The sequence below is a fragment of the Jaculus jaculus genome, chromosome 13 (genome assembly GCF_020740685.1).
Source record: "Jaculus jaculus isolate mJacJac1 chromosome 13, mJacJac1.mat.Y.cur, whole genome shotgun sequence".
NCBI classification, from domain to species: Eukaryota; Metazoa; Chordata; class Mammalia; order Rodentia; family Dipodidae; genus Jaculus; species Jaculus jaculus.
In genome coordinates, this window is record NC_059114.1 from 68,513,720 (window position 1) to 68,537,741 (window position 24,022).

Consider the following 24,022-nt stretch of genomic DNA (forward strand, 5'->3'; position numbering starts at 1 on the left):
TAATGGCTGTGTATTATAGGAGAAAGTGTCAGGCCTGAAGGAAGAGTTTGTATGAAGGGGAACTGCAGTATTGAAGAGGGAAAAATCAAACCATGTCCCTGCATTGATATCTCACTAATTAAACAGCGCACACACACGCACACAAAACATACAAATTATGATCCGCAGTACAAATGGAGAAGAGAGAAATATCTCATTGTAAGTTTGGAGCTTATCATCTATCATTGTTGGGTAACATCTTATCACAGAATTATATATTCAGCCAGCTTCCATTCACTTTAACTTTATAACTTTATTATGTAATTTCTGACAATAATGTTTTAAGAGTATTTTAATTTTTTGTCATTTTATTCATTTATTTGAGAGTGACAGAGAGAGAAAGAGGAAAATAAAGAGAGGGAGAGAGAATGGGTGCGCCAGGGCCTCCAGGCACTGCAAACGAACTCCAGATGTGTGCGCCCCCTTGTGCATCTGGCTAACATGGGTCCTGGGGAATCAAGCCTCGAATCGGGGTCCTTAGGCTTCACAGGCAAGCACTTAACTGCTAAGCAATCTCTCTGGCCCTAAAGAGTATTTTAGATTAAAAATAAAATTCCAGCCAGGCAAGGTGGTACACATCTTTAATCCCAGCACGCAGGAGGCAGCGGTAGGAGGTTGGAGGCCACCCTGAGACTACATAGTAAATTCCAGGTCAGCCTGGGCTACAGTCAGACCCTACCTTAAAACAAAAATAATAATAACAATAATTATTCCTTTCTCCAAATGCACTAGATATAATAGGTCAAGTCCCTTTAATGAGAAGAGGTAGGATGTGTGTGTGTGTGTGTGTGTGTGTGTGTGTGTGCACATGCACGCATGTGCACTTTGAGGAGCAGAGGTGGGCTTGGTCATGGAGAGCATAATGTTGTTTTCTTCCATCTAGACGATGCAGACTTGGGCTGAATTCTAAGAAAGTTTGGACTACTTGAGTCTACTCTATATTCATTAGCCGCTTCCTGCTTAAAAGTTGGAAAGTTTCTCCAGCATGGGAAAGATGGTTCTATCTCCCCAGTCTATTCGTGTCTCCTGGTCAGTCCTTGACAGAGCAAAATTATATATATATATAAAATATATAATATATATATTTAAATTTATTTATTTGAGAGCAACAGACACAGAGAGAAAGACAGATAGAGAGAGAGAGAGAGAATGGGTGCGCCAGGGCTTCCAGCCTCTGCAAACGAACTCCAGACGCATGCGCCCCCTTGTGCATCTGGTTAACGTGGGACCTGGGGAACCGAGCCTCAAGCCGGGGTCCTTAGGCTTCACAGGCAAGTGCTTAACCGCTAAGCCATCTCTCCAGTCCCCCAAAATTATATATATTTGCAAACACACAAAGAGAGAGAGAGAAAGAGAGAATGAGCATGCCAGGGCCTCTTGCCACTGCAAACGGACTCCAGATACATGCGCCCCCTTGTGCAGCTGGCTTACATGGGTCCTGGGGAACCGAACTGGGATCCTTTGGCTTTGCAGGCAAATGCCTTAACTGCTAAGCCATCTTTCCAGCCCGTTCTGTTGTATATTTAAACATCATCATTGCCCCGTCGAAGGTGGGCTTCTCCTGCATAGCATCATTGCCTTCTTCCAACACTCTTCATGCTCCTTGACTATAGTCAAAGGGACTTTGGAAAGGACTACAACTGGCTTTGTCCTGTGTACAACAGTCCCTTCAGAGTCTCATGTTGTCCTTTGATGCCATTGTACTTACGGTCCTGAAGTGAGCAATAGTGGTAGTGTTGGGAATGGATGTGTTTGATGAGAACTAGTGATTCAGACCAAGGAAGTCATGAGTAGTAATAAATAACATTATTTCAACATATTAATTAAAAGAAAACAAGAAAAACCCACCACACATGGCAAAAATTTATTAACAAATTTTAAAGAAATAATCTGGGTAAACAATTGTTATTCATTTATGAATCCATCATGACTAAGGCATTGCATGCAGTCAGGAGAAGAAGTGAATACAGGTTATTTTCTGCTTGCCTGGGCCCTTCCCCGAGAAGAGGAATGCCATCTGTAGAGAGGATTCCTTCTCTTGCTTTAATCGCAGACATGATATGACACATCTTAATGTGGTAAAACCTAGCTTTCTAAAAATAATCAGTTGGGCTAGAGAGATGGCTTAGTGCTTAAGGCCCTTGCCTGCAAAGTCTAAGGACCCAAGTTTCATGTCCCAGTACCCATGTAAAGCCAGATGCATAAGGTGGTGCGTGCATCTGGAGTTTGTTTGCAGTGGCTGGAGGCCCTAGAGTGCCCATCCTCTCTCTCTTTCTATCTTTCTCTCACTCTCTCTTTTAAATGAATAAATAGTTAAAATTTATTTATTTCACAGAGAAAGAGAGAAGGGGGAGAGTGTGGATGTGCCAGGCTTCTAACTGCTACAAATGAACTCCAGACACATGCACCAGTTTGTGCATTTGGCTTTATATGGGTACTGAGGCATTGATCCTGGGCCAGCAGGCTTTGTAAGCAAGCATCTTCAACCAGTGAGCCATCTCCCTAGCCCCAAATCTAGCTTTGTTTTTTCCTGTTTACTTATTTATTTGTGAGAGAGAGAGAGAGAGAGAATGGGTGCATCAGAGCCTCTAGCCACTGGAAACAAACTCCAGATACATATGCCACCTTATGTGGGTTCTGGGTCCATAGGCTTGACAGGCAAGTGCCTTAATTGCTAAGCCATTCCTCCAGTCAGTCTGCCTACTGAGTACTGGGACTAATGGTTTGCACCACCACACCCAACTTAATGGTTAATTTAATTGTTAACTTGACGATTAAATATGCCTAAAATATTAGTGAAGGTCAGCACTAGGTGTGTCTGTTAGTGTATTTCTAGAGAGAATTTACTTGTGGGACGAGACTTGTCCTGAATGTGGGTGACACCACCTCGCAGAATGGGGTCTCAGACTGAATAAAAAGAAAAAGGGCCAGGCGTGGTGGCGCATGCCTTTAATCCCAGCACTTGGGAGGCAGAGGTAGGAGGATGGCCGTGAGTTTGAGGCCACCCTGAGACTACATAGTAAATTCCAGGTCAGCCTGGACCAGAATGAGACCCAACCTCAAAAAAACAAAAAAAGAAAAAGGAAGAAGGTTGTTGGGTACCAGTATTCATCTCTGCTTCCTAACTGAGGACACAGTTTGACCAGGCTTGTCAGACTCTGACTGGTTTGTTACCATGCCTCTCAAAATAAATTCTCTCTAGAGTTGCTTCTTGTCATGTATTTGGTCCCAGCAATTTGGAAAATAGCTAGTGCACATTGTGTGAGCATGACCTCCTGGGGTGATGATGACGAGCCCTCAATGACTGGCAAGGACATTCAAGTCACAGGGGGAGGCGTTCAGTTTATCTGAAGCATTGTAAGACTAACATCTCCCAGATGGCAACATGCCTCATCTTCTGGAGAGATGACTCAGTGGTTAAGGGGCTTGCCTGCAAAGCCTAAGGTTCGATTCCCCAGTACCCATGTAAAGCCAGATGTAGAAAATGTCACATACATCTGGAGTTTGTTTGCAGTGGGTGGAAGCCTTGAAGTGCCCATTTTTTCTCTCTCTCTCTCTGTCTCTTTCTCTATCTTTCTCTCACTTTCACTCTCTCTCCCTCTCTCTGCTTGCAAATAAATATATAAAAATAAGTAGAAGGGCCAGTTATATAAGTCAGTGGTCGTGTGGGTCAAGGCCCTGAGAACACAAAAGTAGTGTAGCAGTGGAAATAAAAGTTTTACAAATACTCAGCAGCAATACAATCTGATGGGCAAAGGAAAAAAAAATCAGAGTTAGGATTGGAGAAATGGCTTAGTAGTTATGGCTCTTGCCTGTGAAGCCTAAGAACCTAGTTTTGAATCCCCAGAACCCATGTAAGCCAGATGCAAATGGGAGTGTATGCATCGGGAGTATCTTTACAATGCCTACAGGCCCTGGCCTACCCATTCTCTCTCTCTCTCTCTCTCTCTCTCTCTCTCTCTCTCTCACACACACACACACAAATAACACACACATGCTGGGTGTGGAGGCACATGCCTTTAGTCTCAGCACTCAGGAATCAGAGGTAGGAGGATCGCTGTGAGTTCAAGGCCACCCTGAGACTGCATAGTAAATTCCAGGTCAGCCTGAGCTAGAGCAAGACCCTACCTTGTAAACCACCACTACCCCCCCCCAAAAAAGAAAAAGAAATGAAAAAAATTGAAACTTAGAAAGATCAGCAACTTGCTAATCACCTGGTAAGTGGCAAAGTCTTGATGATGTGGTAAGTGGCAAAGTCTTGATGACGTCAGAGCCTGTGCCTTTAAAATAGACACAACAGGCAGGGAGGGCCACCTGGGTCTGGATTGGTAGCCAAAAGACTAATCTCCAATCCCAAATCCCCAACTTCCATATTTTCTAAACTGAAAATATGACTTGGAGTTTGACAATGGTTTAGGGTATTTCTAGGGTTTGCTGTAACAAGGTAGGAGTCTGTCTGCTCACCAATGCAGTGAGAAGAGACTAAATGATTTGTAAAGTTTCATTTTGGCATAAAAATAAGAAATATTGTCTAGGTGCTGACACACTCTTCTTTTTTCTTGTTTGTAGTATGGAGGTAAACAAACTCATTTATAGTCCCTACCCGAGGTAACGGCTAATAAGACCCTAACCAGACCGTCTGGCTTCTGGGTCTAGGCTTTTAGGCATTTTGCCATGAAGCCTTGTGTTATAAATCTAAAATAAATTATATATCTAAATATAAATTACAAAATATAGAAAAAGTTGAAAATCAAAGACTTCCTCCTCAGAAAGAGACTTCCTTCCAGGTGCAGAGCAAGTTTTTATAACTGGTGTGTGTGCATGTGCGCATGCATAAGCGTGCATGCATGTATGCTGGATATTAAACCCAGGGTGCTGTTTGTTCTGACTGCAGGTTCTACCACTGAGCTACACTCCCTACTGCAGTATTTTGTACTTTTTTATTTTTATTTTATTTATTTTTGGTTTTTCGAGGTAGGGTCTCACTCTGGTCCAGACTGACCTGGAATTAACTATGTAGTCTCAGGGTGGCCTCGAACTCATGGCACTCCTCCTACCTCTGCCTCCCGAGTGCTGGGATTAAAGGCATGCGCCACCACGCCCGGACTACTTTTTTATTTTTATTTATTTTTATTTTTTGTTCATTTTTATTTTATTTATTTGAGAGTGACAAAGAGGAAGAGAGAAAGAGGCAGATAGAGAGAGAATGGGCCCACCAGGGCTTCCAGCCACTAAAAACGAACTCCAGATGCGTGCGCCCCCTTGTGCATCTGGCTAACATGAGTCCTGGGGAATAGAGCCTTGAACCTGGGTCCTTAGGCTTTAATGGCAAGCACTTAACCACTAAGCCATCTCTCCAGCCCACTTTTTTATTTTTTTAATTTTTAAAAATTTTTATTAATGTGTGCTGTGTGCATGTGCGCACTAAGGTTCAATTCTCAAGCCATCCATGTAAACCAGATGTAAAATTGGAGCAAACCTCTACATTTGTTTGCAGCAGCAAGAGACGCACACACAAATAAATAAATGCATTTTAAAAATTAAAAGAAAGAAAGAAAAAAGAACAAACGTGGAGGTGTGTGTAAGCACTTGAAGTGCTATACATGAGTTAGGAAACACGAGCAAACCTTCCCAGCTGTACAGTGTCTGCTTTTGTGGTATTTGAGCGGAGCCTGCAAGTTGAAATGTGCCCGTGTGTGTGGCGGGGTCCACAAAGTGCATGAACATGTTCTATGTGAAATTCAACACATGAAAAGATGTCACAGATACATGTGTTAACTTCAGTGGTATTGTTTTTTAAATCTTCAAGTTTTCCAGTGTTTTGAAAAGCACTTGAAGTGCTGGGCGTGGTGGCGCATGCCTTTAATCCCAGCACTCGGGAGGCCAAGGTAGGAGGATCGCCAAGAGTTCAAGGCCACCCTGAGACTATATAGTGAATTCCAGGTCAGCCTGGACTAGAGCGAGACCCTACCTTGAAAAACCAAAAAGAAAAAAAAAAAAAAAAAGAAAGGAAAGCACTTGAAAATATCAAGTCCTTACTTTTGAGAAAAATAGTAAACATACCATTAGTTCTCCCTAATTAAGCTAGAATATACTCATACTGAAAGATGGGTGCCTGCTACCTTTGCTAAGCAGTACCCTAATTCTCAGCAAGGAGGACAGTGACCATGTAGCAGGACCTCAGAGAACTGATACAAATCATTGTGGAAGAAACAAGACAGAAAGAAAGGTCTAGAGATACGAATACCCAGCCAGCCCCTTCTCTGCATGCCTCTACCCCTTGGCCTGTTAACAGATCATCAGTACTCAGTATTTATAAGTGATTAGAAAACTCCATTCTCTTATTGTAAGAGGGTCTGAGCCACATCTTTCTGACAGCAAACAGATCACAATTGCAGATAGCAATGAGAAAACTCTTGCGAAGCACAGTGACCCTAAGTATGCCTGTGTGAAAAGCACACAGCCTGAGTTAACAGAGGAATCTACTTCCATTTTTAAGTTTAGTTCCCATGTAAGAGTCTCAGTTGTGGGCTGGAGGAATGGCTCAGCAGTTAAGACGCTTGCTTGCCTGCAAAGCCAAAGGACCCAGGTTCTATTCTGCAGGACCCACGTAAGCCAGATGCTCAAGGTGGCGCACGGAAGTTTATTTGCTGGAGATGGTGCGCCCGTTCGCTCTCTCTCTCAAATAAATCAATAAAAATAAAATATATTTTTTAAAGAGTCTCAGTTGTAAAATATTTAAGAATTCATTGGTTCGTCACTTCCATATATTTTCAAATGAAACAAAAGGTGGGCAAATATAAAGTCAGAGAAAAACCTAACACGGCAGCTAGAGAGTGAGAGGAGAGAAAAACAGGTTAAGTTCTCATGTCAGCAAAACTGAGCAAGTCCTTGTAAGATGAATAACAAAAATATATGCACAATAGGCCCCCACCCTTTCAAAACAACTCTGACAGCTCATGTTGCCATAGAGGAACTGAGATGTCGCAAGAGATCCCGGCCCCATCAGCAGGCCCCCAGGCCTGGTGCAGGAAGCCCTTGAAGAAAGCGTAGCCGTGTGCGCTGCAAGCGAGGCTTCTGACTCTCAACTGGTTTTCGTTCCCTTTGCTTGCAGGACGGCAGAGCAGATGTGAAGTCTCTCATGGCGAAGTTCAACGTCGGCGGTAACCCCACAGAGGAGGCGTCCGTCGGCCACAGGCCCTTCAAAGTCTCGGGGCAAAACTCACCATCATCATCTTCTTCTTCTTCTTCGGGGATCCAGGCGAGAAAGAACTTATTCGACAGCGGCCAAGGACATGCCGCCCCTGCGGCGTTGGGAGCCGGCCACGTGCCTAAGCCTGGGGCCCCAAAGCCACCTTTGGCGGCGAAGCCCGCCTTTGAGGAAAAGGCCGAGAAGGAGCCCAAACCCCCTTTTTTAAAACCTACCGCGAGACTGGGAGCGCCGAGCAGCAGCTCGGCTGCCAGAGACCCCGAGGCCAAGGTGGGGTTCCTGAAGCCCGTGGGCCCCAGGCCCGCCATCGTGTCCAGAGACGACCCCAAAGCGGCGTCCCCGCGGCCACATCCGGGCACTAAGCCGTCCCCGCACGGCGACCCCCAGGACCCGGATGGGAGGACGGCGGCCGGCGTCAGGCCCGGGCCCGCTGCCCCGGCCCCGGAGGACGACCAGAGGCCCGTGTTCCCCAAGTTGGCCGCAGCCAAGGGCAAGTTCGCGTCCACACATGGTGCGGACCCCAAACCCCACTCGGCCAGGCTCGGCTTGGGCCCGAAGCCGTCCCCGGGCGCCGAGAGCTCCCCGCCGCCGCCGCCGCAGGACGAAGGCCCGCCGCGGGCCCCGGACGCCAAGGCCAGGAGCGGCCCTTCGAAGGCAGCAAGGGAGAACCCCGAGCCCAAGGAGCGGGCAGGTGACCCCCCGAGTTCGCCCTTCGCCGGGGTGGTCCTGAGACCCGCTGCCAGCAGAGGTAGCCCGGGCCCCTCGAGAGCCGGGGAAGAGAAGAGGGAGGATAGGAAGATGGATGCTGCTAAAAACATCTTCCTGGGCAGAGCGAGTCAGGAAGACCCAGCCAAGCTCCCCAAGCCAGCGTCCAAGCCGCCTTGGGGCAAAAGTCAAGAGAAGGAAGCTGAAGACAAGAACGCAGTGACCCCAAAGCGGAAGCCGCTGCCCCCCTTGTTCACCTTGGGCCCACCTCCATCCAAACCCAGCAGGCCACCCAACGTGGACCTGACCAGATTCCTCAAAGCTGACTCTGCAAACGGTGAGTTAGACCACCGCCCAGCAGCGCGCTTTGTCCCCCAGCCGAGGATGGTTTGGTTTCTGGAGCCATCTTTTTTCCAAAAAAAAAAAAAAAAAAATTGCTTTTCGAGGTAGGCTCTTCCTCTAGCCCAGGCTGACCTGGAATTCACTCTGTAGTCTCAAGGTGGCCTTGAACTCACGGGCGATCTTCCTACCTCTGCCTCCGGAGTGCTGGGGTTAAAGGCATGCCAACCACTCCTGGCTCAAAAAAATATTTTATTTTTATGTATATATTTGAGAGAGAGAGAAAGGGGCCTCTAGTGACTGCAAACTCCAGACATATGTGTCACCTTGTATATATACTTATGTGGCTTTTGTGGGTACTAGGGAATCGAACCTGAGTCCTTAGGCTTTGCAGGCAAGTGCCCTAACCACTAAGCCTTCTCTCCAGCCCTCTGGAATGTTGGAGAGCAAGGAATCACTCGATCACTAATATTCACTACGTATAGGATGAAATTTCTTTTGGCATTTTTTTTTTCTTTTGTATGGGAGATCTGAGAAAGTGCAAAGTCTGAGTTCTAGGGGAGCATGCAGAGAAAAGAAGCCTGGTAGTGTGGGTTTGGTTTTTGTTGTTGTTGTTGTTTGTTTGTTTTTGGCAGGGCCACCAGGAGAAGAAAATACATCCATTTGATAAGTAGTTTTGCTTAATGACAACCATGACATTTACTTCCTCAGTTTTCATTTCTGTTCACTGAGAGGGAGGTATGTCGTCCTACTGTCTACCACAGAGGGATGAATGAGAGAAGTAAGCAAACTTCTAAGCCAATAGTTCTCAAAGGCAGACAAAGCTGATGGCCAGGGGACATTTGCAATGTCTAGAGGCAGTTTTGCTTGTCACAGTTGGAAAGCGCCAATGGCATCTTGCAAGTAGAGCTAAGGAAGCTGTTAACCGCATCACGATGCAGAGGACCCTCTCGCTACACAGAATTGGCCAGGCCAAAATGTCACCCGTGCAGAGTTGACAACACTCCTCTGAATTGGGTCAAACATCCGCACTGTTCTTCATGTTTTCCTCAAGCTGAGTCCAGTGGGAACAGGACTGTTAGGAATCAGAACTCAGCGCATTATATTTTAGCTGTTTTTGCTTTAATTTCCCTATATCTTTCTAGGGGCTGGAGATGGCTTAGCTGTTAGGGCACCTAAGGACCCCAGAACTCACATAAGCCAGATACATAAAGTGGTGCATGCATCTGGAGCTCATTTGCATTGGCTAGAGGCCCTGGTGAGCTCATTCTGTCTGTCTGTCTCGCTACACAGAATTGGCCAGGCCAAAATGTCACCCGTGCAGAGTTGACAACACTCCTCTGAATTGGGTCAAACATCCGCACTGTTCTTCATGTTTTCCTCAAGCTGAGTCCAGTGGGAACAGGACTGTTAGGAATCAGAACTCAGCGCATTATATTTTAGCTGTTTTTGCTTTAATTTCCCTATATCTTTCTAGGGGCTGGAGATGGCTTAGCTGTTAGGGCACCTAAGGACCCCGGAACTCACATAAGCCAGATACATAAAGTGGTGCATGCATCTGGAGCTCATTTGCATTGGCTAGAGGCCCTGGTGAGCTCATTCTGTCTGTCTGTCTGTCTATCTCAAATAAATAAGAAACTTCATCTCACAAAAAAAGAAAAAAGGTTAACAATAACTTTTTTTCTAAACTATTTAGATTCATAAGTTAACACAGAGCTAGAAAAACAAGACAGACAAGGGATGTTCTTTACACCTGCCAGGTAAATAGTTTGATTTGTTACCAGGGATGCCATTGTAATGTTACGGCATGGGGTAGAATTTGATACGGAATGACTCAGTAAAGATTTGTCAGCCTGAGTTGTGATGAGAAAAGCTCATTCGTGCCTGAGATGATTCACAGTTTTGTCAGATGTGAAAAAGAAGGATGCTTGTAAGTGACCATACCACCGGTAGTCATATTTCACTCCTCACAAAACTGTGGGCTAAAGTCAGGCATGGTTCTACATGTAGGTATCCCAATGCTTTTGGAGGTAGAGGCAGGACAATCAGGAGTTCAAGGTCATTCTTGGTTACATAGCAATCAGCCTGGGCTATACAAACTCAGTCTCCCAAAACAAGAAATAAAAATAAAGAATAAATAAATAAAAATAAAACAGAGAAAAATAAATCTGGTCTAACTAAAGCAATTCTAGACCTACTAGGTGTTTTTGTTTGGGTTTGACTTGGCACTGTGAAAGCACTTGCACTATATCATCACCCTGTGATCAGAATGATTTTGTTGATAAACAGATTAGGGATCAAATCTGCTATTAAAACAACTTCAGGCTGGGGATGTGGCTCAATTGGTAGAACTTCCTAGCTTGCCCAAAGTCCTGAGTTCAATCTCCAGGACCACATAAACCAGGCATGGTGTTGAATTCAGGAGGATCAAAAATTCAAGGACATTATCAGCTAAGCTGCTCTTGGTCAGGTGATTTCTGCCAGCAATGTGAACCTTACTGCAACAGACTACATCATGAATTCCAGGTCAGCCTGAGGTAGGGTGAAACCCTACCTCAAAAAAAAAAAAAAAAACCTTCCTAGCGACTGCAATTATGGTATGTTCATGTCAAATGAATTATACGGCTGAAAATAAATCTCCCCAACATGCACAAGAGGGGAACTGGGCTCCAGTCAGACAGGTGTGGTGCTGGCCATGTATGTTGTACTCAACTTGATTAATGTAGATATCAAATGATTCTGCTTTCCATGGGCCCCAACTGCAGGCCATAATGTCTTCAATGACAAAATTCAGAGTTGGATAAAAATTGTGCTCACCAGGTGCTACTACAGTTGAAGCATTCCAGCTCAGGGACAACACGCCAGGCAACTGGAATGAGCATGTGGGATCTCCTGAGGTCAGCAGGCTTCCCACCTGCAGCCCACAGGCCTGTCTGCCCAGCTGCATGCTGTTATGGTGGGCCGGAACACAGAAAGGACAGTGCACAGCTCTCCTGCCGAATGCATGACCACCCTGCAGTCACTGTCCTGATGTGGTTCCAAGTATAGTGCTCACCATAAGGGCGCTGGACTCAGACCCCTCAAGGCCCTGGGCTCCTCCTGTGAACTGACCAGGGTAGGTAAGACAGTGCAAGGAGGGAAGTCCACACTGAGGATGTGAGCATGGTGGGAGGGCTGGCCAGGCAGAGCTTGGGCGGACCATCAAAGAAGGTGTGATGAAGCAGCAGAGTGGAGGAGAGCAAGGCAAGTTATACGAGTAACCTCAGGGGAGTCCTGTGCTGGCTGGCTGAGACTGGTGTGGGGACAGCACAAGGCCATGGCCTGTGGGGTGCAAGATACCTAAGGACTGTCAGTCGCTGGTTGTGATTGTCCCACCTGGGTCAGGCTTCTTCCTAATAAGCTAGCATCACAGCATCCTTGAATGGAAAACTGGAAATTCTACTAAACTGTTAGTGTTGGCTCTGTACAGGCTGCCTGTTACCTGGGGCAGCCGTGGGGACACTAGTGATGTCTTCCATGCCAACCCTGTCCTTTGCTCCCTCCTGAGACCCAGAGCTCAGCTGTGAGTTCTAGGCCAGCCGGGGATACATGCAATTCATAAGACCCTGGCTTAAAAAAGAAAAGAAGAAAGGAAATTTTGAAATGATCCTACAATTATGTCTTCTAGAAAATTCAGCTTTTTTTGCACATGGTGCCTCCTCCTCAATTATCTTGTTTCTGCACTAATTCATAACTCAAAATGGTTATTTCGTTAAGAACTTCAAAAAGGTCCCTATTTCCTTCTGCACCTTGGAATAAAAAAATAAGTGACAGCCAGGTGTGGTGGCGCACACCTTTAATCCCAGCACTCAGAGGCTGAGGTAGGAGGATCACCACGAGTTCGAGGCCAATCCAAGACTACATAATAAATTCCAGGTCAGTCTGGGCTAGAGCGAGACCTTACCTCGATAAAACAAAAAACAACAACAAAAAAGAATGAATGACAATAACCTCCATTTTATGCCTTCAAATTCATGTGATAGAGATGGTTATGCTGTTAAAACAGGCATCTTTGAGGGCGTTTAAGCACACCCTTCATCTTTGCTTTCTCTCCTCTTCCAAGCTTGGGAGTGACAGCGCCATACTGTCGGGTAGCATGCGTTCAGATGAGTTTCCATAAATGCTCGGTTAGTCCTCTGTGACTTCAGAGGCCCGGGAAGGTGAGTGCTGGCTGGTGCTGGAAGCAATAGAGCCATAGCGGACAGAACTGCATGGCAGCAGCATAGTCCTGTCCTCTTTCTCTTCCTTTCTCAACCCTTTCCTCTCCTGACCTGTCTCCCCCTGGTCAAACTACGCAGGATAGCTTCTATTCTAAAACCACTTAATTAGGGTAACCCTTCCAACTTCAGATCCCTTGGTATATGTTATGCCTGTAAAGATAGCCTGTTCCCTCATCATCTACATTTCCCGCAAATGAACATTTACTCTGTCTAGATGTAAACTGCCTTGAACTTGGTGTCAGAATAAAGCAGGCTGATCCATAACTTTATTTTTGTTGTTGTTGTTCTTTGTTTGTGGTTTTGTTTTACAAGGTAGGTTCTCGCTCTAGCCCAGGCTGATCTGGAATTCACTCATATAGTCTCAGGGTGTCCTTCAGCCCTCAGTGACCCTCCTACCTCTGCCTCTCAAGTGCTGGGGTTAAAGATGTGCGCCACCATGCCTGGCTGGATCCAAAGCTTTAGCTTCAGGATAAAGCCCTGTTACAACATTCGATTTTTTTACTTTCACTTTTTGTTTTTGAGCGTGTGGGAGTGGGTATGTCTGTAAGCATATGATCGTATGTGTGTGCACATACATGTGTGTGCGCATGGGTGTTTGTGAACGTGAGACAAGGGTGTCCACTGAACCTAAAACGTGCCTGGTCTAGCTAGTCAGGGAGTTCCAGGGCCTCCCTCTCTCTGCCTCAGCAGCACTGGGATTACAGGCATTCACCATGCTACCAGGGATCTTCTGCCAATCCCGGGGGTCCAAACTCAAGTCCTCATGCTTGCCTGGCAGGCATTTTACCCACTGTGCCACTTCCTTAGCCCCACATACTTCTTTTCTTCTTTTCCTTCCTTCCTTTCTTTTCTTTCTTTTTTTATTTTATTCTTTTTTTATTTTTTGGTTTTGCGAGGTAGGGTCTCTGTTTTGGTGTTCAGGGCATTTGTGCCTGGAGACTTACCTTGCTCCTCTCAGTCTGCTTTGGAGTGGAGTGGCATAGAACAAAAATTGTCATGGTCTTCTAGAATCACTGGCTCCCTGGGCTGGAGAGATGGCTTAGCAGTTAAGGCATTTGTCTGCAAAGCCAAAGGATCCTAGTTCGATTCTCCAGGACCCATGTTAGCCAGATGCACAAGGGGCACATGAGTCTGGAGTTCGTTTGCAGTGGCTGGAGGCCCTGGTGTGCCCATTCTCTCTCTTGCAAGTAAATAAAGAACACATATATATATAAAATCACTGCCTCCCCACAGAGATGCTTCTGGGCCTGGAGAGGAGAAGAAGTGAAGAGCTTGTTTCCTCTTCTGCTTTTCTTTTTTTTCCTCTTCTGCTTTTAAAGTCTATGTATGAAGGTTATTTTACCTTTCTTCTAAGGTGGCTGCTAAGAGCTTTGGATGTTTTTCTTGCTTTATTTGTTTCATTTTTTTTTTTTTTTTTTACTTTTGGTTTTCCGAGGTAGGGTCTCACTCTAGTCCAGGCTGACCTGGAATTCACTATGTGGTCTCAGGGTGGCCTTGAACTCTTCCTACCTCTGCCTCCCCAGTGCTGGGATTAAAGGTGTGCACCACCCACCCCGGGCATTTCTTACTATTTTTATGGGGTAATTAGAGGAAGGGCATCCTGAAAGTCCCCACCCTCATTATGTAATAACAGCTCAATTAATTTAATTGTAATTTAAAAATCAACATTTCATAAAAGACCATTTATTCACCCTGTCATAAAGCAGGAAATAGACAGCCAAAAGGAAACTAAGAGAGGCCTGGGGTGAGCCTTATGTCACCCCCCAGGACTATTGTCATGAGGCAAAGACACTCAGACAATGTTCTTAGCCACTCCTCAAGTCATCTAATGTGAGGTTACAAATCAAGATGGAGTTGGAAGCTAAGTGTGGTGGCTCATACTTGTAATCTCAGCACTTGGGAGGCTGAGGTATGTGGATCACCATGAATTCAAGGCTAGCCTGATCTACATAGTGACTTCAGGACAGCCTGGGCTACAGAGTGAGATCATGTGGGATGGGGAAAGTCTCGCTCCCTGATGCTGACTCCTGAGCTGGGAATACGATTTGGCCTCTACTCCCCTGTGAATACGCAAGCACACTTCATTTTACCAGCTAGTCGATCTGCTTTGAATGGGAGGCAACTAGAACAGTGGATGGGAGAGTGGACAAGTGAAAGGAGTGGATTGCTGGCCAGCTTGTGCCAAACACACATTCCTTCTCTTCAGAGCCAAGACCATTTTGCCGTTGAAAAGATCCCCTCAACATATTTAGGTTCCTGGTTCTTTGCTTGGTCTTAAATTTGACCTCCAAGAATTTTGTTTCTGCTCAGATACCAGCCATTCTCCTAATGTTAGTTTTAGCTCAGTAGCCCACACATACCAGTGCATCTTTAGAGAAAACTTTTCTCATAGCATTATTCAAGACTTGAATGAGAGACTGTCACTTTTCTCAGTTATTACAGGAACAGACATTTCCATAATAGTAGTAGTTTATGCCAACACAGCATGATTTTCCCTACTATAAGAACTTTTCCTATGGTCAACATGTTGAAATTGGTGTTTTTGAAGTTGCTTCTAAGACATATGGAAATAGTTCTGAAACAACTGGATATGTCAGCTTTAGTAGCATTTGTGCAATGTCAAAGATATGACCAAATATAACACAAATATACTGTGCCTAAATTACCCTTCAACTATGGATATATTGCAAGATCATTTTTCATCTATACCAGATTTGGTCAAATAATGAAATTTATAAAATTCCAAAAGCATTAAATTAAAATTATACCTTGTTCCTGAAAAGAAGATAATTTAAAAAGAGGGGAAGACTGGCTTAGCAGTTAAGGTGCTTGCTTGTGAAGTCTAAGGACCCAGGTTTGATTCCCCAGATCCCACATAAGATGCACAAGATGGCACATGCATCTGGAGTTCATTTGCAGTGGCTAGAGGCCCTGGTGTGCCCATTCTTTCCCTCCCCCACCTCTCTCTCTCTCTCTCTCTCTGAAATAAATAAGTAAATAAAATATATTTTTTTTAAAAAATTCCAACTATGGAAAGAACAAAATTATGCCTCCAGAGCAGAAAATCATTGTTCTATTTTTTTCCAAAAATATTGGAAACTTCCCTTTCACAGAAGACAGAATCATGATAATTAAGGCATATATCTAAAGCCCAGAGAACCACCTAGAATACTAAATTGTTCTCCCAGTATTTGAGAGATAAGTAGGAGAGTTCAAAGATCAAAGAATTTAACTGCTGTATTAACCACTAGTAAATAGATAAGAAACATCTTTCTCTTCCATTTCAGTTGCTACTGAAGTAAAAATCAAAAGGTGGGGGGGTTATACTTCATTCTTTCTGGCATATTATGGAAAAAAGATATTTATAGTACACAGAAGCAACAGATACTATCAGCAGAAGGTAACCGAAGATGCAACATCTAACTGTAGAAAAAAATCTGAACCAAAAAAAAAAAAAAAAAAACGAGAGTTTTTTTTTCTTTCCCCAAAGAAAGGACCTGCATTGTAAAATCAGCTGCTTGTATTAAACTTCACATCGTCTCTGCAGCTGCGCGCTGTGCACAACGGCCTTCAGCCCTCATCCGGGTAACTAACTGCCTGTTTTGCTAGGGGTGGCCTAGTCTATTGAGGCGGCGGGGCACACAGAGCACCACTCTTCATCTCTTGACTTCACTTTCTTGTAGTTCCAGGGAGAATAAGAGAGCTCACTGAATTTTCAAAAGCAACCCATACAATCAGGTACTAAGAAAGTTCCTATCCCAAAAGAAAAAAAGGGCAAGGAGGAGCAAGGTGTATAAATATGGCAGACATGGGCTGAAGGGATGGCTTAGTGGTTAAGGTGTTTGTCTACAAAGCCAAAGGACCCAGGTTCGATTCCCCAGGACCCACGTTAGCCAGGTGCACAAGGAGGCACACGTGGCTGGAGTTCATTTGCTGTAGCTGGAGGCTGTGGCACACTCATTGTCTCTTTCCCTGTCAAATAAATAAAAATAAAATAAAATAAAATAAAATAAATATGGCAGACATCTAAAATATGCTTATGCTGAAATAAAAGGTACTCAGCTATACCAGCAGGAAGAAGGAAGGTAGATTAAATGGTGGCTTGATTTAAGGTCATACAGCACTTCTAGTTCTCGTCCAAATTATTACCTTGATGACGTTACTGTGCTCCACGTGCTTTCACTGCCCAGGGGTCAAGACTGAAGCTTCTTTAGGAATCCTGCTTCTCCTTGCCCTCCAGACATTCACTTCTGATTGAGAAAGCTGACCATACAAACACACACACACACACACACACATTTTGTGTGTGTGTGTGTGTGTGTGTGTGTGTGTGTATGTGTAGCCATGACTTACTCATTAGGCACTTTTCAAAAGGGAGTTTTTTTTTGTTGTTTGTTTTTCAAGGCAGGGTCTCACTGTATCTCAGGCCAACGTGGAATTAACTCTGTAGTCTCAGGATGGTCTTGAATGCACAGCAATCCTTCTACCTCTGCCTCCCAAGTGCTGGGATTAAAGATGTACGCTACCATGCTAGGCTCAAAAAGTTTTATGATGGAGGATAAATGAAGTTTACAGAATATATTTCAATCATCAGTGTTTCTCATAATGAAAGACTTGAGGTAGATGAGTGGCAGGAATCCTCACACTCCACCTTTGGTCTCTCTGAGGCCGGGAGGTTTTAGTTCTCCTGCAGAGAAACTTGTCATGCTCTGGTTGAGTGGCATTCCATCAGATGAGGTTTCTAGGTGCACGCCAGGTCCCTACCCCAGGGAACCCTGCTCTCTTCACCCTGTGACACTGCAGTGTATCATCTGTTTGGACAGAACACCACCAGGCAAGGCAGCCAGTGCCACTCAGCCAATTATATAAGACCACTAACAACCCAACCACCTGTCTCTCTTCCATTTTCCTACTTCTCCTCCTTGTCTTCTAAGTTTTGGTTTTTTTTTCAAAATTTTCATTCTTGGGGCTGGAAAGATGGCTTAGAGGTTAAGCACTTGCCTGTGAAGCCTAAGGACACCGGTTCGAGGCTCAATTCCCCAGGACCCACATAATCTCCAACACAAGGTGGCATATGCTTCTGGAGTTTGTTTGCAGTGGCTGGAGGCCTTGGTGCGTCCATTCTCTCTTTCTCTCTCTCTCTCCCCCATCACTGTCAAATAAATAAATAAAAATAAACAAAAAAATCTGTAAAAAAAATCTCATTCTTGGGGCTGGAGAGATGGATGGCTCAGCAGCTGGAGGCAGTTGCCTGCAGAGCCTGCAGGCCCTCATTCTTCAATACCACATAAAGTCAGATGCTCATGGTGGAACATGTGTCTGGTGGTCATTCACAGTGACAGAAGGCCCTTGCATTCCCATTTTTCTTTCTCTTTCAGCTCATTTGAGGGCAGGGAAGATGGCTCAGAGTTTAAAAGTGCTTGCCACTTAGGCATGAGACACTGAGATCACTCGAGTTTGATTCCCCAGTACCCATGTAACATGCTGAGTGTGCATAGGAACATGGCCACACACACACACATGCCCATAACTCCAGTCTGTGGGGAACAGAAACTAGAGAATTAATGGGGCTCACTGACCACAAGCAGTTGCTCCAGGGTGAGGGAAAGCTCTCTGCTTAAGGAAATCCAGATGAGCAGCAGAGAAATACATCAGAGGATCTCGGGTCTCTGCACATACGTGCATATACTATACTCACACACACATCCATGTATGTGCATACCTACACATGTAAAAATGAAGTAGGACTGGAGAGATGTCCTACTGGTTAGGGAATCAAAGAACCCAGGTTCAATTCTCCAGGACCCATGTAAACCAGATGCACAAGGTGTCATATGCATCTGGGGTTCGTTTGCAGTGCCTGGGGCCCCTGGTGTGCCCATTCTCTCTCTCTGCCTCTTTCTATCTCTCTCTCTGAAATAAAATAAAGTTTTTTGTGGGTTGTTTTTTTTTGAGGTAGGGTCTTGCACTAGTCCAGGCTGACCTGGAATTCACTATATACTCTCAGGGTGACCTTGAACTCATGGTGATCCTCCTACCTTTGCCTCCTGAGTACTGGGATTAAAGGCGTGCACCACGACGCCTGGCTAAAGTTGCTTTTGGTGTTTTTTTTTTTTTTTAAAGGTAACTCATTTGATTTTCAAAAGCAGTTTGTATTATCAGGCACTGAAAAGTCCCATCCAAAAAGAAAAGGAAAAGTGTATAAATATTGCCTCGGGTAGACATGGTGGCAGGAGCAGAAAGCCAGTTTGGCACATCAGAATGCAAGAAGCATAGGAAGAACACAAAGAGGCACTGGGCTGCAAAACCTCTGTATTAGCTACCTTTAGCTCCTTTTCATTGCTAGAACTAAATACCTGGCAAGGGCTGGAGAAATGGCTTAGTGGTTAAGGCGCATACCTGCGAAGCCAAAGGACCCAGGTTCAGAACCCACTTAAGCCAGATGCACAAGGTGGCACATGTGTCTGGAGTTCGTTTGCAATGGCTGGAGGCTCTGGTGCACCCATCTCTTTCTACCTGCCTTTCTCTCTCTTAAATAAATAAATAAATGAAAAAAATGAAAAAAAAAATCTGACAAAAGTCAGCTGAAGGGAGGAGGGGTGTACTTCCCTTTACAGTTCAAGGTTACAGTCATGAAGGCAGGAGGGCGTGGTGGCCGGACCGTGAGCTACCTGTCACATTCAGTGTTCAGTGAGGAAGCAGCAAGATGAATGCTGGCATTCAGCCAGCCATCTCCTTTTCAGGAGCCTGTCCACAGTTCAGGTGGGTTTTCACACTGCAGTTAACCTCATGAAGATAATCCGTTATAGGTGACTCTAGGTCCTGTAAGTTGACAGTCATTGTAAACCATGACACCTGCCTCCAGTACCCCACCCCTCCCACCTCCTAAAGGTTCCACTGCCTTCCCAGAAAGCACCGCTAGCTGTGGGCCAAGGGTTCAAACACATGGGCGACAGCTCACACACCACAAGAGTGACCAATGCCCATTCCTTAAAAACAGTGAAGAATTTTGGAATTCAAGTTCCTGCCTCTCCCTGCTTCCCAGCATGTTTATGTTTTATGAATTTCTTGTTATTTGGCCCTGAAAATATATGAAAGGATAAAACAAGCCAGCTGCTACATCAGTTTGGGAAAATTTGAGCCTGTCCTGGTACTGAGAGTAACTAAATTTTCCTGGATATAACTTTGCTTACAATAGCTCATTTCTGGTAAAATAAGGACTACAGATAGCAACACAAAATAAAACCACTTCCCCATAGTCATCTCTTCCCCTATGTTCCTCCCGGGGGGTGGGGGATAAGAAACTTCTGCTTATACACAAGGAACACAAAACTGAGTTTAAGACTTTGGGTTGCAGATAGCTGAACTATATAACCAGGAAAATGGAAAGGGTATTTTTATTCTGCTTTTCTTTTTTTTTTCAATTTTTATTTATTTATTTGAGTGAGACGGTGGGGGGAGAGAATGAAAATGGGTGTTCCAGGGCCTCAAGCCACTGCAAAGGAACTCCAGACACATGTGCCACCTTGTGCAGCTGGCTTGTGTGGGTCCTGGGGAATTGAACCTGGGTCCTTTGGCTTCTCAGGCAAGTGCCTTAACCTCTAAGCCATCTCTCCAGCCCTTACTCTGCTTTGCTGTTCCTGAGTTTAAATATAACAAGGACACCTCAGCCTATCAATTCCTCCGATATGTCAACCTGGTCATGTGAATACTAAATGGATCACAAGGAGAAAAATGGCCAAGGTAAATAAAGGTTATAACCAATGCTATATGTGTTGTATATTCAGAAGGGGCAAAAAATATCAAAGTTGGGCCTTGGTCTTTCAAGAGCCTATGAAGTAAATGTCCCCTGTAGTCCCTAGTTTAGGAGGGTTGAAGGGGATGTAATGCTCCCACAGTCCCTAGTTCAGGAGGCCTAGGCTGGGTCACAGGAATTGGCGTACTTACAAAGCTTCCTTAAGGGAGGAAGGACTTATTTCTCTTTGGTTGGTTTCAGGGTTTTTTTCCTAACTGTTTTTTTTTTCTTATTTTATTGTATTTTTAAAAATTTTTTAAATTTATTACAATCAGAGACAGAGGGGGAGAGAGATAAGGAGAATGGGCACACCAGGGCCTCCAGCTACTGAAAACGAACACCAGATGTGTGCGCCCCCTTGTGCGTCTGGCTTACATGGGTCCTGGGGAATCAAACCTGGGTCCTTTGGCTTTGTAGGCAAGCGCCTTAATGGTTATTTTATTGTTTGCTTGTTGTTTTTTTTCAGACGTGGTCTCATGAAGCTACCCTTCAGCTTCTTTTTTTTAATTGGCAACTTCCATAATTATAAGACAATAAACCATGGTAACTCCCTCCCCCTCCCCCACATTCTACTTCACAACTCCATTCTCCTCCATGCCTTCAACTTCTGATCCTCCTGCCTCACCTCGTGGGTGAGCTCAGATGATAAGAGCTGTCTGTAGCAATCACATCAGGAAAGAAGGGAAGCTGCGGGGACACGAAGAGATTATAAGCCAAGAGTATTATCCTCAACCAAAAAAAAAAAAAAAAAAAAAAAAAAAGCTGACACAGGATACTAGAAGTGGATGACATCAGAGCATGCAAATAAGTGAATGTACAGTCTAAGCAAACAGGGCCTGCTCTGTGCTTTGTGTTAAACGTTTGCTTAGTGAAGAGCAGGGCAGAGATGCCATTCAGATACCTAACGTCATAGCTCTGGCCCCTGCGGAGTGGAACACCAGTGCTGTGGCAGGCGGCACAAATGCTTGGCAGGGAGGCCCAGGCCTCCCGGAGAGTCTGCAGCCCTGGTGGAGAAAGCTTCGGCTCATGCATTATTTCAACAGCTGGTGGTTGAATGGTCCAACCATTCACCTGTTAGCCAGGGTGAGTGCAGAGCCTTCCACACTCTTAGCACTCTCTCCCTGCCCTTTCTATCTTTTTTTTTTTTTCTGTTGTCTGCTTCCCTTCATTTTCATTCCTTTTCCTTCTGCCCTGCAATAGCCTTAAGGTTTGTTTTGCATAGTGTTGTAACATGGTCCATATAACTGCTAGTCATTAAAAAAAATCTAAGTACTACGGCACATGCCTGTAATCCTAGCACTCAACAGGCAGAGGTAGGAGGATTGGCACAAGTTCAAGGCCAGCCCGAGACCACATAGTGAATTCTAGGTCAGTCTGGGTAAAGTAAGACCCTACCTCAAAAAAAAGAAAACAACAACATACACAACAAATAGACCATATTTAGTACTATTGGTGACATTTGAAACAAAGAGAAAAATAAAGGTGCTATGAAAATAGACTTTGAAAATCTGAATGATTGCATACTACCCTAAAAGTTGCCACTATGTTGGTATAGGCCATAAAGATCATGGAGCCCTGAGCTCTGCCCCAGGTGACCCCAGTGCATACATGGGACAGTCCTTCCCATCTGCTCAACTGACCAGCAAGGAAAAGTTCTACAAGGAGCTTAAAAAAAACAACACTGGTGGCTATCATACCTTCAACCTGATTAGTGGTAATTGCACTGGCCCAGTTGTCTACAGAATTCATCTCCTTTATGATTTTTAGCTTCTGCTGCAGTAACCTTCTTGTTGCTGACAGGAAACTCCCAACCAAAAGCAGGTGATAGAAAGAAAGGGTTAATTGTTGCTTACAGACTTGAGGGGAAGCTCCATGATGACAGGAGAAAGGATGGCATGAGCAGAGGCTAGACATCACCTTCTGGCCAACATCAAGTGGACCACAGCCAATGCAATGACCTTCTCTTCCCTGCATTTGTTACACTCCTGGGTGAACTACCCAACTTGTTCATCTGTGCTGGAGATAGGGAAAGAAAGCCAACCTTGAAAAGCAGGAGACTCCTTCAACACTGAGATCCCTACCTTCAGAAGAGTCGGCATTCTTCCTGCTACCTCAGTACAGAACAGCTGGCCCAACCTCAATGGCTGTTTTCTCTCAAACAATTTCGGGTGAATGGGCAGCAGTTTTTACCCAAAGATTTTACTTCTGTATGTGCCATACCAGTCCATTTCTATGCAACACAACCCTGCACAAGCTCTCAGGACATAGGTAGCAGAACACAGCAAGCCTCTCACACAAATTGCTTCTAGCCCAGTCCCAACAAAGTTCTTTCTTCCCCTCATAAGCAAAACCTCACAGTCCATAGCTCTTACTGCATTCAGGTCTTTCAACTCAGTCCAGAATATCCCATTAAGCTCTGCTTTTGGCACCACAAGGCATCTCTTAGAGCAAGATTTCAAATCCTTCCACATTCCTCCCACAAACCAGTTCTAAAAGCCAAAAGCCACACAGTGAGCTTTCACCAACAACAACCCCACTTTCCAATACCAATTTTACTGTTGCATTTGCCTTCTCATTGTGGCTGGCACAAGCTGCCTGACCCAAAGCAGCTTATGGGAAGAAAGGGTCAATTTTGGCTTATAGACTCGAGGGAAAACTCCATGATGGCAGGGGAAAACTTGGAATGAGCAGAGGTTGGACATCACCTCCTGGCCAACATCAGGTAGACAATAGCAGCAGGAGAGCATGTCAAGGGGAAGCTGGCTATGACACTCATAATCATACCCCCAACATCACACCTCCAGCAAGACTATAACTCCAAAATTCCATCAGCTGAGAACCAAGCATTCAAAACACATGAGTTGAGCTAAAGAGATGGCTTAGAGTTTAAGGCACTTGCCTGCAAAGCCTAAGGACCCAGGTTCAATTCAAATGGTGCATGTGTCTGGAGTTTGTTTGCAGTGGCTAGAGGTCCTGGTATTCCCATTCTCTCTCTCTCTCATAAATAAATAAATTAAATTAATCTTAAGAAAAAAAAACATGAGCCAGGCGTGGTGGCACATGCCTTTAGTTCCAGCACTTGTGAGGCAGAGGTAGGAGGATTGCCATGAGTTCGAGGCCACCCTGAGATTACATAGTGAATTCCAGGTTAGCCTCGGCTAGAGTGAGATCCTACCTCAACAAACAAACAAACAAACAAAAACGTGAGTTTATGGGGGACACCTAATATGAACCACCACAGCATCTAAGCTCTAAAGCACACTTCTGTTCATATAGTACTAACAAAGAGCCTACTAACAAAGGTGTGGTGACACATGCATTTAATCTGGCATTTGAGAAGCATAAGTAAGAGAGACATTGTGAGTTTGAAACCATCCTGGAGCCATAAGTGAGTTTCAGGTCAGCCTGGACTAGAGAGCCTACCTCAAAAAAAAAAAAAAAAAAAGCTACAGAGATGGCTCAGTGGTTAAAAGCACTTGCTTGCAAAGCCTTAAGGCTTGGATTTGATTCCCCAGCACCCACATAAAGCCATATACACAAACCGGTGCACATGTCTGGAGTTCATGTCCAGTGGCATTAGGCCCTGGCATGCCCATTCTCATTCTCTCTCTCTCTCTCTACTTGCAGATAAATAAGTAAATAAATAAAATTAAGCCATTGCAAAACAAAGCCAGG

General features: G+C 44.8%; 1 protein-coding gene across 2 annotated transcripts in view; it reads left to right on the top strand.

The window, feature by feature from the left end:
* Fyb1 (FYN binding protein 1) overlaps positions 1-24,022 on the top strand; it is a 168,720-nt gene that overhangs the window by 55,221 nt on the left and 89,477 nt on the right. For both annotated transcript variants that reach the window (XM_004652587.3, XM_045132650.1), the window contains exon 2: positions 7,154-8,291. In XM_004652587.3, coding sequence (XP_004652644.2) covers positions 7,154-8,291 — 1,138 coding nt within the window. The remainder of the gene's footprint in view (positions 1-7,153; positions 8,292-24,022) is intronic.